General features: G+C 48.1%; 3 protein-coding genes and 1 non-coding gene across 9 annotated transcripts in view; 2 read left to right on the plus strand and 2 right to left on the minus strand.

The window, feature by feature from the left end:
- Window positions 1–3,727, plus strand: part of SH3D19 (SH3 domain containing 19) — an 86,384-nt gene extending 82,657 nt beyond the window's left edge. For all 5 annotated transcript variants that reach the window (XM_054825271.1, XM_054825267.1, XM_054825269.1 and 2 more), the window contains one exon: window positions 378–3,727. In XM_054825271.1, the coding sequence (XP_054681246.1) occupies window positions 378–494 (117 nt within the window). In that variant the 3' untranslated portion in view covers window positions 495–3,727. The remainder of the gene's footprint in view (window positions 1–377) is intronic.
- A 3,616-nt stretch (window positions 3,728–7,343) lies between these two features.
- Window positions 7,344–11,647, minus strand: RPS3A (ribosomal protein S3A). The gene is made up of 6 exons (XM_054825280.1): window positions 11,502–11,647; window positions 10,547–10,650; window positions 9,192–9,379; window positions 8,814–9,022; window positions 8,111–8,220; window positions 7,344–7,506 (listed from the first exon to the last, which is right to left on the minus strand). The coding sequence occupies exons 1-6, from the start codon at window positions 11,561–11,563 to the stop codon at window positions 7,385–7,387; spliced, it is 795 nt and encodes a 264-aa protein (XP_054681255.1). The 5' UTR covers window positions 11,564–11,647; the 3' UTR covers window positions 7,344–7,384.
- Window positions 7,783–7,853, minus strand: LOC129206504 (small nucleolar RNA SNORD73). Its single transcript, XR_008577174.1, has one exon. It is a non-coding gene; the product is annotated as a small nucleolar RNA SNORD73 (small nucleolar RNA).
- A 2,967-nt stretch (window positions 11,648–14,614) lies between the features above and the next one.
- On the plus strand, window positions 14,615–15,681 carry LOC129206307 (ribonuclease CL2-like). Of its 2 annotated transcripts, none has more exons than XM_054825282.1 (2): window positions 14,615–14,703; window positions 15,152–15,681. In XM_054825282.1, the coding sequence occupies exon 2, from the start codon at window positions 15,158–15,160 to the stop codon at window positions 15,587–15,589; it is 432 nt and encodes a 143-aa protein (XP_054681257.1). In that variant the 5' UTR covers window positions 14,615–14,703; window positions 15,152–15,157; the 3' UTR covers window positions 15,590–15,681. The 2 variants fall into 2 exon arrangements, with proteins under 2 accessions (XP_054681257.1, XP_054681258.1); XM_054825283.1 differs by having other exon boundaries at window positions 14,627–14,709.
- Window positions 15,682–16,252: the final 571 nt, after the last annotated feature.

Consider the following 16,252-nt stretch of genomic DNA (forward strand, 5'->3'; position numbering starts at 1 on the left):
GAGACAGCAACGAGGAGGACGGTAAGAGTGCCAGTGCACAGGGAAACACACACAAATGACAAGTAAGGCAGGGGGCCTGTGAGCCAGCTCTCTTAACCTACCTGCCTACCTGGAGAGCTTAAGCAACACACAAAGCTATCCAGCAGTGCTACTTTTTCCTTCTGGAAGGAGGTGATTTTTCAGCATAGACAAGTACTTACTCTAAGAGAGGCTTCAGCTGGTTTTGGCAAGCAATCTCAAAGAGACATAACCACCAGAGGAGGCTGGCCACGTCCTACTTCTATTTGATAGGTATTTGCTTCTGAGTAACATCAGCTATGCACGCATTAACATTGCACAGTAAGCTGTACTGGCTCACATTACTCCTTCTCTTACAGGCAGGTGATACAATAACAGAGCTGGAATCTGTAGATGAGGACTGGATGAGTGGAGAGATACAAGGAAAGTCTGGGATATTTCCCAAGAACTTTGTTCAGATTTTAAAAACACCGTGAAGCATTGCCTCTCCTTGTACTCCCTGTGTGCGGGAAAGAATGTTTTCTGTCCAAAAGGCACAGCAAAGACATCAACGTTTTGACTATCAATGTTTTGCACTACTTTTTCTAGACAGTCATACTAGTATCTTGAAGTCAAATAAGAAAATTTTAGTCTTTTGTGACAGCATATGTAGTCATGCTTCATGAATGCTCTGAGAGCAAATACAAGCAGGATTTTTAGCAGTTTCCAACTAGGGAAATACTGTGGTGCAACACCATTTTAACTTAAATAGCATTCTACTATGTTTACTATCTGGTATTACATTTATCATGCACAAAGTCTGCATAAGCTTCTTTGGGTTTCTTTAAAAATTTTAAATCCAAATTTAAAAAAAAATTAAGATGTAATTACAGCACTCAGTATGTAGATCAAGTTTGATATTCAGGTTTCATTACTGCTTGACTTCCACATTAGCAGTAGAATCCACTTGTTTTATGACTTAGAGGATAAGGAAGATAACTGGTATTTCATAGTAGAAAAATATCAAATCTAATACTGGCAAGAGGGTAAATTCAGAAGCAAATCCTTGTGTAATATTCTTCTATTCTTAGCCCAAGCTGCTCATACAGGAAGATCACAAAAGTAAAATTTAAGTATTTTGCCTCTTAAAGAATAATGTTCACATTGCTATGAATCATCTTAGACCTTGATCCCTTCCCCCAAAATCCTTTCCAGGTACAGGTTTACATTTTTCTACTGCCCACTTTTTTGAGCACTACTGTACCCTTCTTTCCCAACTGTAGTTAGTTGTGATGGACAGCATTTACTGAGCTTTCTCAGACACCCTTGGTGCAGTAGCTGCACTATTCCAGCTATTTGCCCCCCCGCCCCCCTTCATGTAAGTGGAAAGCCAGCCCTCACTCCATCTGCATTTCATTTGTCACCCAAGCACTGGAACATACTTCAGTAACACTATTCCTATCCTTAACTTGAAGGATATTATACTGCCTTGGTTTTAGCTTTCAGCAGACACGGGATTAATTTTCAGTTTGTTACCACATACCAGCTATACTGACCATCATTATAAATGGTCTATCAAGGCCTTAAGGAAACATGCCTGGCAAGAGGTTACTTCAAAAAGCTCTAACAAAAACATTTAGTAAAAAGCAGCAGGGTGACTTGAACAACAAACTAAGCCAGATGTGATTGAGGTACCTTCACATTATAGGAACTTCTAGTAGTAAATTCCTTTTTGCAACACTTGGCTCCTGACAAAATAGTGAAATGCATCTTGATTAATGGTTAACTTCATCAGATTGGAATAGAAACAATTATGCTGCAGTGCTGACAGTGTTTGGCCTCACTTTTGTACTACATAACAAAAAGGAACCAGTAAGCTGTTACGTGAGTTGTTACTTCAGAGATGCAGGTCACTAGCTATCAACATATCCTTACCAGGTTTTTGTGGGTCTGGAAGTTCAGGCTGCAAAAGGGCCAACAGTTGAGTGGCAGATGGAGGCTGGAAACTAGAATCACAATGGACCTTGAGATAGTCTTGACTCAGTCACATGTCTGCTTACAACTTCATCAATAGGAGGTCCAAGTATTATGGCAACAAACACCTACTGCTACAAAAGATCAGGGTGCATCTAAACTGGTGTGTAAGCAAGCTGGTGAGGGTGGCCCTCCCCTCCCCAGGCACTGCACTTTGGTTAGCACCACAGCAGGCAGGAACAAGCTTACAGCCAAAACCAAGCTGAAGGACTCCCCCCGAGCAGGGAAGGGGCATCCAGTCTCAGTAGCAGACTGGAGCTTGCCTGAAGCAAGCCTGAGGAACATGCAGTGCAGACATGAGGTCCTCAGCACTGTTTCGCTCTGCAGTCACTGTTATGCCACAGTACTTCCAAATATAGACACAGGCATTAGCCCTTATTTTTTTCTCTAGAAGCTTCGTGAACACAGTGCTGTACATTGTAACTGCACCAATACTATTCACAAAACTGAGGGATGAAAACCACAATTTTAATGAGCTGAGAACTGGATTTCTACTTTCATTAAGGGGATTAACATTATAAAAACAACTACAAATCACATGCTATTCTAGAAAGATGGAAACATGACAATTTATACAGCTATGATTCAGTTTTACCATCCCCAACAAGCCTATCTGGAACGCCTGGGGAATCAAACTTTTAGCGTAAGTCCACCTCCAAAGGGCAACCTGTCCCAGTCTCCAAGCTCTCCTGCCAGGAGATGCCAGAGGTTCTTGTTGTTTATTCCAATAAAGCAGCCATCTCCTTCTAGAGAAATCCAAGGAAACAAATCTATAGCTAGCTTTCCTGACTCCTGCAAGCCCACTCAAGACTTTTCAACCATAAATTTTGAGTGGATCACCCCATTAAAACAGGCTTCTTCCACCATGACCTGTGCCAACACAATTCCTGAACCTCCAGTGAGCAGAGCAGGGAGAAAACAGCAGAACTAAGCAAAGCCCACGCCGACCAACAGAACAGACGAAGAAATACTGCATCCTGGTGGTGGTGGATGAGGCTTAAGTGTATGTTGTTTACTTACAGTTTGTCTGGCAGTTTTCTAAGATTTTGATACAAGTCTCAAAGCAGAACTGAATTTTTATATTTTTTTTCAATTTCCTCTTCCCCATTTTTATAACTGTGTATTGACTGGTTGTTTTTGTAACTTCCACTGAATGTTTCAAGTCAGTGCCTGTCAGTAGGTAAGACCACGCTGCTTTACTTTAATCATCTCCTCCCTATTGTGCAGGGCAGGCAGAGCAGCAAAGCCTTATATTCAGAGTAAGGAGTGCCATCTAAAGGCTGCTTGCATTGCTGCAGGCAGCTAAAACTTAAAACTGCAAGTTAGATGCTTGGCTTTTACAGGAAGGGATTTTCTTAAGACCTGATGCCTAGTATCACCATGAAACTGCATAGAAATCATAACCTAAAATTCCTAAGGTGTACAAAAAAAAAGAGAATGAGGTGGAGCACAAATTCTAACTGCAATACAGTAGCAAATTTCAACTGTAACCTTGAAATTCAGCTAGAGCCCCGTATAATAGAAGTCTCATTTATCAAAACATTTTCTGTTTGACCCACCCTCTGGAAATATCTTCAGGAAGACGTCTTTGTTCTGTGTACAGTTAACAGCATCCTAAATAAATCTTTGTTAAGTCCAGTAAGTTTGTTATGGTACCTCTGTAAATTAAGAATGTATTTACCAATAAATTTTTATAATTAAGTCATAATGGCATTTTTATTGTCTTATGCTATGGAGAGCCAAGCTCTCCACTTGACCTGACAGTTTTACAGATCTCATTCTGCTTATATATTTAACTCAGCAGCAAAAAACCCCCCAACACCCCCAAGCAAAAAAAATACAACAATATAACATCCCTTTATGAGTAGCCCAAACTCCTCAGAGAATCCTCATGGCTTTAACACATATTCAAGCCTTTGGACTTCAGTACCTTTTACAGTTACCACCTGCAGAATCTATGACATTTTGCTACCTGCAGCAAGCAGCCATCATCACAGGGTATCACACAAGATAGCAATGCTCCACTCTTACTGTGGCAAGATTATTTGTGATGAAGACATGGGTTGAGCCTCAGCTGATTAGCAATTCCACGCATACTTTAAGCATGCTCTGCTGATTGCTGCTATTCACACACCGTGATTTTTCAGCTGATATTTGTAGACAATACAGAGGATGCACAAAATTTTCCTTCCTATTTTCCCCCCATATGAAATCATTTTATAAAGCATCCATTTAGCCCGAGCCCCTACATGCTAATGCCAGCAATCTACTGTTCCAAAAAATAAATTTTAAAAAATGGAAAAAAAGCAAGTTCTTGTTCTTTCCCCAAATCCTCTTGGACTTGCCTTTTTGCAACATATACTTGAGATGTACAGCTGCAGAAAAAAATAACAGGACAAAAGACAAGTTTTCAGAAATGAGCTCAGAAATGACACCTTAGGATTTCTAACTCTACAGAGTACAGGCCAGTTGCAGTCCCTTAGGATTTCTTTGGTGGAACTATTACTAAGCCAACATGCACCCATTACTAGAAAGGCTTGAATATATGCATATAATCATGTACACACCTGCGGTGGGTTGACCCTGCCTGGGGGCCAGGTGCCCACCAGAGCTGCTCTATCACTCCCCTCATTCACTAAACAGGGGAGAAAAAGTGTAACAAAAAGCTTATGGGTTGAGATAAGGACAGGGAGAGATCACTCACTAATTATCGTCACAAGCAAAACAGACTGAACTTGGAGGGGAAATTCATCTGATTTATTACTAAGCAAAACAGAGTAGAGGAATGAGAAATAAAATCAAGTCTTAAAACACCTCCCCCCACTCCTCCCATCTTCCCAGGCTCAACTTCACTCCCAGCTTCAACCTTCCCCCCCTGAGTGGCACAGGAGGACGGGGAATGGGGGTTACGGTCAGTTCATCACACGGTGTTTCTGCTGCTTCTTCATCCTCAGGGGGAGGACTCCTCTCATCATTCCCCTGCTCCAGCATGGAGTCCCTCTCATGGGAGACGGTCCTTCACAAACTTCTCCAACATGAGTCTCTCCCATGGGGTGCAGACCTTCAGGAGCAGACTGCTCCAGCGTGGGTCCCCCACAGGGTCACAAGTCCTGCCAGCAAACCTGCTCTGGCGTGGGCTCCTCTCTCCACAGGTCCTGCCAGGAACTTGCTCCAGTGTGGGCTTCCCACAGGGCCACAGCCTCCTTCAGGTGCCTCCACCTGCTCTGGTGTGGTGTCCTCCACCGGCTGCAGGTGGAATCTCTACACCCCCTCATCCTTCCTCCATGGGCTGCAGGGGGACAGCCTGCTTCACCATGGTCTTCACCAGGGGCTGCAGGGGGATCTCTGCTCCAGCACCTGGAGCACCTCCTCCCCCTCCATCTGCACTGACCTTGGTGTCTGCAGAGTTTCTGACATCTTCTCACTCCTCTCTCCGGCTGCAAAAGCTCGCTCTAAGTGTTTTTCTTCTTCTTAAATATGTTATCAGAGAGGTGCTGATTGGCTTGGCCTTGGCCAGCGGCGGGTCCGTCTTGGAGCCGGCTGGCATTGGCTCTGTCAGACACAGGGGGAGCTTCTAGCAGCTTCTCACAGAACCCACCCCTGTAGCCCCCCCACTACCAAAACCTTGCCATGCAAACCCAACGCAACACCTGCATTAAAACTTACCGTAGTAGGTTCAAGGATTGTCACCCTCACCACACTTACCCTAAGTCATGGTTTGTTTTTTTAACTCCAGTGAAAAGATCTCATTTTTGTTAGGGAAGTGAAGGGGCATTTGTTACAATTTATGGCTTCAAAAATATGACGGATGATGACTCTTGGAGAACGACACCCGCCTCAACAGTACAGATGAAAAGAGCAAAGCAGAAGATTAAATGCAGCATTCTCCTTTCTCTCGTTTCAGCATCATTAAAGTTTCAAGCACTCGCTATACTTCCACTACACACACTGAAAAAGCAGAACAAGTGGGCCTATACTGACAATCCAATAAAGAATAGTTACTTGAATATTAAGTCATGGGCTATTCTAAATATCATCATTAAAAGAGTGACTTGGAATTACAACATGAAATCACATCACCTGCAGTCTTCCAAATAAAATGATTAGCAAACAACCTCTTCATTTTGCATAGTATTTGCTCCAAACCAGAATTACCAGGGGCAGTCCCCCCGCACCTAGGAAAAGGTGAAAATCCCTGGCATTGAAGAGCACAGCCCTCATGGGCAGTGTCCCTCTACTTTTCCCGCAGTACCTTACTGCAACAGTACCACTGCAGTACTTCCCTCCATTTCTTGTCCGAAGCTACTTCACAGCTGACTGCAAGAGCCACCACCGTCACCTCCCCAGACAGGTCGGTATTAGTGTTCTCAGGCTGTAAATCACAAACTTACCAACAATTTAATAGCATCAAGTTTAGGTTTGTTGCCCAATTCTAAACAAAACATGCCAATAGTGCAAAATGCTCCTAATATTAGCCAGAAAAACATGCTCTTCATTTTTTAAGCCACGTAAGCTGAACAATAAGCAAAACCGGTATGTGCTATCAGATAACAGAAAAAAGCACTCTTAAGTGATTTGCTGGGTAAAGTGCTTTATTTTCAGAACATAGACTATTGCCCTTTTAAGGTAGAAATTTTTTCCCCCTGAAATTCTACCATTTTTTCAACTGGGATTATGGTTACCTCTCAGTTCTGATAGAGGTTAAAAAAACCTACACGACCCTACTCTTGAGCATATTCTGCATTTCTACACTGCTCAAAACCAACACTGCTTCCATAATCAGAATTACAACTTAAAGAGTTTAACACCTTTTGAGTTATCAGAGATCAAATCTATCCTATGACAGGCTGTATCAAATAAATTACCACCAAGATGCTGAAACATACACATAGGTAATTCTCAAGTAAGTTGTCTGATAAATCCCTAAGACTGCCTTATAATAAAAAATTCTGAAACAGTAAGTTTCCCTGTGTGGCACGCCATTTGCCGTGCACAATACTCCTCTTTGAAGCACTTTTCACCAATGTAACAAAAGCCACCTCTGCACACATCCACAAGCTTTCCTGAGGACCAAAATTACTGGGAAAAAAACAACAGAGAATCCTCGCTATTGTATTTTCCAATAGCACCTTTCAAAAAGGACAAATCATCTTCTTCCACCCATCTCGCAACACCAATCATGAAAAACAGATCGCCAAAACAATTTTTTCTTTTTTTTTAAAGCCAAGATAGTAGGTTTATCTTATTAAAACCCCAATCCACATCTACAATACCAATACTGTTCAGTAGCAATACAGGCAACCAAACATTAGTTCTGTATATTAAAACTTTTATTTTTGATCAATTTTCAGTTTCAGACAGACTCTTGCACAGGTGGCTCATATCCATCAGCTCGCTCTACTTTAGTGCCTGCCTCATCCCCAGAAGGTTTTCCAGCACCACCACCTTCACCATGCAGTTCCATCAGCTTGCCCACTAAAAAGAAGAAGTATTGTAAATAGTGATAGATGCACCTATTTCAAACAGTTTTACGTTACTGAATTGCTCATCATGTTGTACAACTAAACCACCAGAACATTTAATGTAGGTATGATCAAGTCTGTTCCAGAAAGCTCATGCAAGGAGTCTGGCTGTCACTTATTGTGGCAGCATCAAGAACAAGCAGTGAAGTGTTACATAATAAAACTGCAAATTAAACATTTTTTTTTTTAAGATGAGGCGAGTCAATAACTTACTACTCCATTATATGGGAATGTCAGAAAATGGGGAAAATAGAATCATTCCACATCATCTGGGACCGAAACATTTTGTCATCATTCATTCCCAAGCTACAGCCTTCAAACATTTGGCAGCAGTTTCAGGCAAGAATTCAAAAAAGCTCCAAACTGAACGATCACTGCTGAGCTTTCAAGCCTGAAAGCCAAGCGTCAGACTAGAAGGAAAAGCCTTTTTACTGCTATAGCTACTTAAGCTTATGATGCTGCTTTAACATCTTTATCCCAAAGCAAGCGCATTTTAAACTAACAGCTTCCCACACCCTCCGCTTAAAAACAGTAGATGTTTGCAGTAATTGACTTACATTCGAACTTGGGCTTCTTCAGCATCTTAACCTTGCGGACATAGACATCGTGAAGAGGGTAAATGGACTGACATGCCTTCTCTATGTCTTTGCCAATGCTGTCTGGGATCCTGGGAAATCAAAGAACACATCAGTACCAGAACGTCAAAAATTGTGCCTGCTTAAGTAACACATGCTTAAAATAATTCTTAACACATAATACTCTACTGAAGTTTGCATCAGTACTACCCTCACACTCTTGACCCTTTTCTTCAAGTATGTTTAGATTCTAAGGCCTTTTCCTTGCAACATTAGAAGGGATACAGTGCAAGCATGCTCTTTTTAAGAGCAAATCTGCAATCAAACTTTCGAAAGCAAAAACCCCACTTTGGAAAACTTCCTTCTATCAGAAGAATCCAGAACAGTCACAGCCTCTGCTGATCAGAATTAGGATTTTAGCCTGTAGAAACAGGAATCAGACATCTCTGGAGAGCCTGATTTTACATTTATGCAAATATGATGGTTGATGGAAGTCACATATGATGCAGAGATTAAAAAAGTATTCAAAGAAAATGGCATGTTAGCTTTTCAGCACAACAGGCACTTTTCCTGGTCTCTGCCAAAAAGGAGGAGAAGCACCAGCATTCCCCAAGTACTCGATAACAACCGACAAACAACTATTTAAACTGTAGGGGAGATAAAAGACAACACAGCCAAAGCTTACAGCTTATTGACAACTTCTTTCAGGTCATTGGTTTGGACCTCTCGGGTCATGATTTCCATCATCTTCTTGCGAATCTGTCGAACCTGCTGATGCTGGGCATACGAGGTCTTGCGGATTTGGTTATTACGCTTCTTCGTAAAACCCACACAGAAGAGGCGCAGCAGGTAACCATCGGTGGTTTTGACATCTACATGGGCTTCAATCATTGTCTAAAAATAAACAGTCATTTATCATCAACATGACAGGTTTCTCAAAACCATGCACCTGACTTTCATTAAAATCTGCTGATGCCACTTCAAACATAGCTGTGCAACACATCAGTGGTTACCTCCTTCCCTGAAGGCACTTAAAACAAAGCAGACCTTGTTCTTTACACACCTGCCACTTTTTGACCATGGAGCACATTTTATCCCGGGTGAGGTCCATTCCATGAAAGTTGGTCAGACAATTTTTGCCCTGAACGTCCTCAGTTATCAGTTTAAATTTACGGAAGGCAACCTCATCATTCTGCAGATCAGCCAGACTCACTTCAAATACACGACCCTTCAGTCCATCAGAGGCAATTTCTGTGTTATGAAACAAAATAAAACACCTTTTGTTAACATTAGAAAAGTATTATTCAAACCACACACTGAACTTCCATTTGCTGTTTTCTAATAGTAGGTCATGCCACTATTACCTTCACAGCTCTGAAGTTTATATGTATCTTGAACAAGACGAAATCAACTCATAAAACCAAATACTGTATTTTGCTAACTTTGTGAGGTATCTTTTAAGAGAATTCTGTCAGATGCTGAACACAAATACCAGTATACTGCAGATTCCAGCATACATTTTTTTTAAAAGTGGAAAGGGTTACAAAGTATTTGGGAATTATGAACAATAATGAAACAATAAACAAAAAAAGCCACATGTGCTCAACTGAGATAAAGCTGTAACAAACACCCTAGTACAGTCATTTCACAGCTCTACCTCTAACAACTAACCATTTTAACACTGCCTCACACTTGGTTTACAGTCACCTTTATTTTACTTGTTGCACACGTATACAGTTCAAAATCACAATTATCTTTGTAAGTGCAACCAGAATAGTATAATGCCACTATTTAGCCATTCTACACAGCTAACCTTCCAAAAATAGTTACCTCTATCCAGCTCACCCTATATTCCTAACAGAGGTTCCCTTTTCCTAAGGTGTGTCAGATCATATAAGAAAACCTTTACCACTCAGTGCTACATCTACATATGCTCCCATTAAGTTAGTAGCTCTAGCTCTCAACAGAGATCTCTTTACCTAAAACCATCAAATTTCAGTCTTTCCTAACGCGATGGTCCTTACAATCCAGTCTCCTCATCTCCCTCCCTGATGATCAGAATGAGTCCTTAATTCTTAACTTTCCTCAAATTTGTCAGGTTACAACAGCAGCAGTTCATTGGACACGTCAGGCATGTCCTCCCGTACCACTGCCATGGTTTGGTGCTCTTGTACAAACAAGGACCATAGCACAGTAACTTCCCTGCAACTAAGCTCGTGGGTTGAAACAACTCTGTCAACTTAAAAAAACTCACTCAAATCAGGCAATTAAATTAGAGGGCTTTTTTTTTTTAAGCTACCAGGTTCATAATATTATGAGCAAAAACTATTAGTCAGCAGTTCTTTAATTGAGAGTCATTTGGAGCTAGCACATGGAACAAATATATCTCCCTCTACTGCACAGAATCCCACTACTCACTAGTTCCTTGAGTCCTGGTGACAAGTGTCTTCCCGATGTTTCGGATATTAAACATCGCTGGCGCTTTGACATCATACCAGTCCTTTTTGGAGAAAGGATCAACCCTTAATTTAAATAAAGCAGAAAAGATTTTTTACTGATTTTCTCAGATTAAACCAGGCTGAAGTAAGACCTTCCTCCCCATATGCTTTGTGAAACGGAAATGCAAACGTCAACATTTTGTGCTTTCAAGTTTAACGTGGACAGGTTGGTGATTATGTGAATACAGACAGTTAGCATTACTCACTGCAGCGAGGCAGTCATTTCAATTTACTTCAGAAAGAGGGAAATCAACTGCAGAAACATCATCAAGCTAAGATGACACAAACCCTATACAGCACCGCAGTTCCGGCTACCGCTCAGGAGCGATACAAGCAGTGCGCTTTTAACTAACTTCTCCACGAAGACCCCATTTCATTTCCTGAGTTCAGCAGCTAGAAAGCACCAGATACAACGGAGCCTGCACCCACACCACCCGAGAAACCCGCTTCTACAGCGAGCACACCACGCTAGGCCCGCCAGGCCGGTGCTCCCCAGGGCGCCGGCGCCAGACGCGGGTTGCCGGCCCGGCGCTGCCCCCCCCAAGCCGCCGCAGGGCCGCGGAGCGCTCCCCGCACCGAGGCTTTGCCCAGCGCCGAGGGCAGCGGGCACGTGGCGGGGCCGAAGGGAGCCCGGCCGGGCCGGGACCCGCGCTCTCACCACGACAGCGACCACTGCCGCCCCGGGCGCTGCCCGCCCCTCCTGCCGCCACGCAGCCCGCTCCGCGCTCAGGCGAGGCCCGCGCCCGGCCGCCGCCATGACTGCAGCGGCCGGCTGCAGGCCGCCGCCATCCGCCTCGTATCCACGGCATCCTGCCGTCGCGGCGCCCCGCCCGGCCCGCCGGGGCCCCGTCTCCTCGTCTCCCGGCCGCCCTTACACTTTCTTCTTGGCGCCTTTCTTGCCGCCCTTGGTGAGGCGCTTGTTCTTGCCGACCGCCATGGTCCCGCCCCGCCGACGAAAAGGCCGGAAAAGGCCGATCGCGCGAGATTATACGAGACTGGGGCTCGCGCGAGAACTGCGGGCGGCGGCAGCGCTCTCGCGAGAACGAGACCGCAGCTCGCCGGGAGGGGGCGGGCAGCTCCGTGGGACGTACCACAGCGGGACGGAACCAACGGCGCGGGGGGAGGGAGGGGGCGCTGCCGCCCGGCCCCGCTCCGCCGCCGGATCTCGGCGCGAGCGTCGTCTCCGAGCGCGCGCGGGCTACGCCAACGGCGGGATTTAAGGGGGGGGGAGAAAGAAATCACAGAATCACAGGAAGGTTTGCGTTGGAAGCGACCTCAAAGACCATCTAGTTCCAACCCCCCTGCCATGGGCAGGGACACCCTCCACTAGACCAGGTTGCCCAAAGCCCCATCCAACCTGGCCTTGAACAGGGGATGGGGCAGCCACAGCTTCAATGGGCAACCTGGTCCAGTGCCTCACCACCCTCATCGTAAAAAATTTCTTCTTTATGTCCAATCTAAACCTACCCTCTTTTAATTTTAAAACGTTGCCCCTTGTCACTCCATGCCCTTGTAAACAGTCCCTCTCCAGCTTTCCTGTAGCCCCCTTCAGGTACTGGAAGGCTGCTTATAAGGTCTCCCTGGAGCCTTCTCTTCTCCAGGCTGAACAATCCCAACTCTCAGCCTGTCCTCATAGGAGAGGTGCTCCAGCCCTCTGATCAGCTTCGTGGCCCTCCTCTGGACTCGCTCCAACAGCTCCATGTCTCTCCTGTACTGGGGACCCCAGAGCTGGACGCAGTACTCCAGGTGGGGTCTCACCAGAGCAGAGTAGAGAGGCAGAATCACCCCCCTCGACCTGCTGGTTATGCTGCTTTTGATGCAGCCCAGGACACGGTTGGCCTTCTGGGCTGCAAGCGCACACTGCTGGCTCATGTTGAGCTTCTCATCAACCAACACCCCCAAATCCTTTTCCTCAGGGCTGCTCTCAATCAGTTCTCCACCCATGCTGTAGCTGTGCTTGAGATTGCCCCATCCCACGTGCAGCACCTTGCACTTGGCCTCGTTGAACTTCATGTAGTTTGCACAGGCCCACGCAGACAGTCTGCAGCTTCTCGCTGTGATGCCTCGTGTGCTGCACAGTGAGCCCTAGCACATGCAGCCCATCACCCCTGCACTCCCTAGCAGCACAGCCCCACCAGGCCATGACAGCCTGACCACCCGCCTGCCTCCCTGCATGGAACAGCAGCCAAGGGGAGTGCATGGGGCAGGAGGAGGGTCCCATCAGCTCACCTGCGTGGGCAGGGATGGGAGAGGGAGATGTGGTGCCCAGGCCAGCGCTGGGCAGTCAGGACTCCCCTGGGACAAGAGGGGACCGCAGGCTGTGGTTCACCAATGAACCTCACAGCAACCTCTGGCAAGGATGCCTGAGGGTCCTCCAGGTAGGGTAGGCTCTAGCACAGGTACCGCTGCCATGCCAGCTAGAGACAGCACTGGGACGCAGGGCTGATGCAGACCCTTGCCAGACATCCAGGCTTGTTCCTCCTCCTGGGGACACCATCACCTCCCTGCCCACACCAGGGCAGTGGAAGGCAGAGCGTGTCTGGGGTGTGGTGGTGAGTGCTTCCATGCCCAGCAGGAGAGTCAGCGAGGGGGCTGTGCTGATCTTCCATGTTTGTGAGGTTTTGGCCAGGTGCCTGAGCTGTTCCCACTGCAAGGGCTGTGTGACTTCGAGGAGGATTTCTTGAGAGGCCCACAGAGCTGTAGAGATGCCACCACAGCCCAGGGCAGGGCACTCTCCAAGGACTTTTTGGGTTTGGACTTTTGGGATCTTTTGGTACACTCTGAGGCCTCTGTGCTGAGGCAGCCTTGGCATGCTTTCCAGAGCATTGTTTTTGGCCTTTCTGTGCCTTTCGTGGCATCCCAGACCCTTCCTTATGCCTTTTGGAGTGACCCTGGGGCCTCCACGTACCTCTCATGGCTTCCCACTGGCCTCTGTGTGCCTTTCATGGCCAGTCTTAGACCTTTTCCAGCTCTTTTGGGGAAGGTGGTGCCCAGGACTGAGCCTACCCCAGGCTGAATGTCATGGTGGGCCTGGGACAGACAGGGGAACTGCTCTGTGCTGTCCTTGGGGACAGGTAGGTCAGATCTGATGGTGACACACACTCAAGGGGTGCATCTCCCAGCAGCCCATGGCCCTAGTGCTGAGGCCCACTCGTGGGGTGTCAGCATCCAGTGTCATTGTCCTCCTTGAATCACTGATGGGGTCAAACTTGGTTACTCATGCGAAAGAAGAGCAGCTGAGGGCTCCTGTCCACTTTCTTCCTCATCCTCTGTTTGCCACTTCCCATCACGGTCTCTACCACGTCTTTAAAGAGGAGGATGGAGACCACTTGCACCTGGTGGTGACAGCCTCTCCCAGGCACTGGGTACATCTCCCTCTGGAGGGGATGTGCTTTCCTTGGGGCTCCATCAAGGTTCTCCCTGGTGGTCGAGGGAAAGGTGTGGGGTTTTGATGGGCTCAGGCTGGGTCCTGGCTCTTTGCTTGTCTCTGCCTCAGTGGAGCAGCTGGGAGCATGTGAGGTAATGGTGGGGCAAAACGCATCCTGGCACTTCCCAGGGGTATGAACTTGCCTGCTGGAAGTCACAGGGGAAAGAGACACATAGCTCCTGAAGTGATGTGGGACAGCTGTGGACACACCACATCGTCCAAGAGGGGCAAAACCATCTCTCAGCTGCCCCAGAGGTGATGCTGACATCCTATGCCCCCACCAGGGAACTAGGTATCTTGCCCTGCCACCCACGGGGACCCAGCTGTCCTCCTCCCCATGAGACACGTGGCCCAGACCAGAATGCACGGCCCAAAGCAACATGGCCAGGGGCACCCAAAGGGACGTGCGCAACCACTCACATGTTCATTAATGACTACCTAATGACCTTGGGGGGGCCGCGAGGGGGAGTGGGGCCTCCTGGACGCCTGGCTCCCCCCAACATCCGCTGGACCTTGCTCTTTGCCCTGCCCCTCCTCCTGGATCCTTGCCCATTGGGCCCAGCTGGGGCCAGTATAAAAGAGGCACGGAGGACTGGGAGGGATTCCGGAGACCCCGAGGCCATAAGGGAAACTGAGGCACGCACACACAGGTGCGGGTGAGGGATGCAGAGGGGACCAAAGTGTCTGCGGGAGGGAACTGTGAGGAACCCAAGCATCCAGTGGGGGAGGGAGGGTATGTAGGGGATCCAGCTGTCAGGGCAGGAGGGGGATTTATAGGGAACCAAGGGGCCCAGGGCGGGGGGGTTGTTCCATAGGGGACCCAGGCTTCTGGGGGTGCAGAACTGTGGGGACCCAGGTGTCCATGGGGTGTTCTGTAGGGCACCCAGGCATCCAGGTGGGATCTACAGACAGCCCAGGTGTACAGTGGGTTGCTGTAGTGGACCCAGGAGTCCAAGGAGGGGTATCCCTGTGCATTTAGATGGGATTTGTAAGGGATCCAGGTGTCTGGGAGGGGGAATTTGTGGAATTGAGCATCCAGGGTGGGATTTCCAATAGGGTGCCCAGAAGTCCAGGTGGCCCTGACCCCACTTTCCACAGGTGCTCATGGCGAGCTGGGCCCTACGCATGGCGATGGTGCTGGCAGCACTGGCAGGGGCAGTGGGTGAGAGCCGCTATGAGAAGTTCCTGCGGCAGCATGTGGACCACCCCCAGACATCCGCGCTTGCGGCGCACCGCTACTGCGAGACCATGCTGGCGCGCCGGCAAGTGACAGCCCCAGGGCGGCCCTGCAAGCCCTCCAACACGTTTGTGCACGCACCATCTGAGGAGCTGGTGGCCGCCTGCACCCAGATGCCAGACGCAATGGGGTTCCACAGCACCCCAACCCCCATGAGCCTCACAGCCTGCCGCCTGAGGGGGAGGGACACTCGGCCCCCTTGCGCCTACCGGGCCCGGCAGGTCCAGCACCATGTACGTGTCGCCTGCCTTGACGGGCTGCCCGTGCACCTCGCTGGCACCTACGCGCCCCCCCAGTGAGGCTTGATGTGTGGGGGGCTGTAGGTGCGGATGTGGATTCTCCCTCCCACTGGGGGCTCCGTTAGGGCTTGTAATAAAGGAGATGCCACAGGCCTGGGCTCCGGCATTAGCTTCTGGGGGGGACCCTGCGATCCTGCCCCTCTCTGGGTGCCCCTGAGCCCCCTTGGGAGCCCCCAACCCTGTCCAAGGTGGACTTGGCCCCTCATGTGCCTGATAAACTCCCGGGTTTTCCCAATCTCCTGGGTGTCCCATAGCCCCCCAGGCTGCCTCTGACCTCTCTTCTGCCCCATAGACTCCCACTATGTTCCCTGACACCCCCCTTCTCAGGTGCTGCACAACTCCCCTGGGTGTCCCATAGCCCCCCCCCAGGGTCCCCTTGATCCCCTGGATGTGCACCCAACTTTCTCCCCCTGGCATCCTGACGCTTTGGGTGTCACATTGCTTTCCTGGATGTCCCATAGCTCCTGCAGGATCTTCAACCTCCCATGTGCCTCATAACCCCCTGGGTACCCCCAACTTCCCCCATGCTTGCCCCATAAACCCTCAAGTGCCTCACATTCCTCTCTTCCACATCTCCCCTCTGACCCCATCTGGGGCCTCTCTGGGGCTGAGGCTACTCTTCAGCCCTCTTGGCACCCCCATGGAGCCGAGCACTGGCTGGGG

Source organism: Grus americana, chromosome 4 (genome assembly GCF_028858705.1).
Source record: "Grus americana isolate bGruAme1 chromosome 4, bGruAme1.mat, whole genome shotgun sequence".
Classification (NCBI taxonomy): Eukaryota; Metazoa; Chordata; class Aves; order Gruiformes; family Gruidae; genus Grus; species Grus americana.

What these genes read in the sequence shown, in the direction of transcription:
- RPS3A (XM_054825280.1), bottom strand. Translation starts at nt 11,563, where the DNA reads ATGGCGGTCGGCAAGAACAAGCGCCTCACCAAGGGCGGCAAGAAAGGC. An exon ending in CACCAGGACTCAAGGAACTA is followed by an intron (nt 9,380 to 10,546) that starts GTGAGTAGTGGG and finishes TTCATAACACAG; the next exon opens with AAATTGCCTCTGATGGACTG. An exon ending in AAAGAAGTTGTCAATAAGCT is followed by an intron (nt 8,221 to 8,813) that starts GTAAGCTTTGGC and finishes TTGATTTCCCAG; the next exon opens with GATCCCAGACAGCATTGGCA.
- LOC129206307 (XM_054825282.1), top strand. Translation starts at nt 15,158, where the DNA reads ATGGCGAGCTGGGCCCTACGCATGGCGATGGTGCTGGCAGCACTGGCA.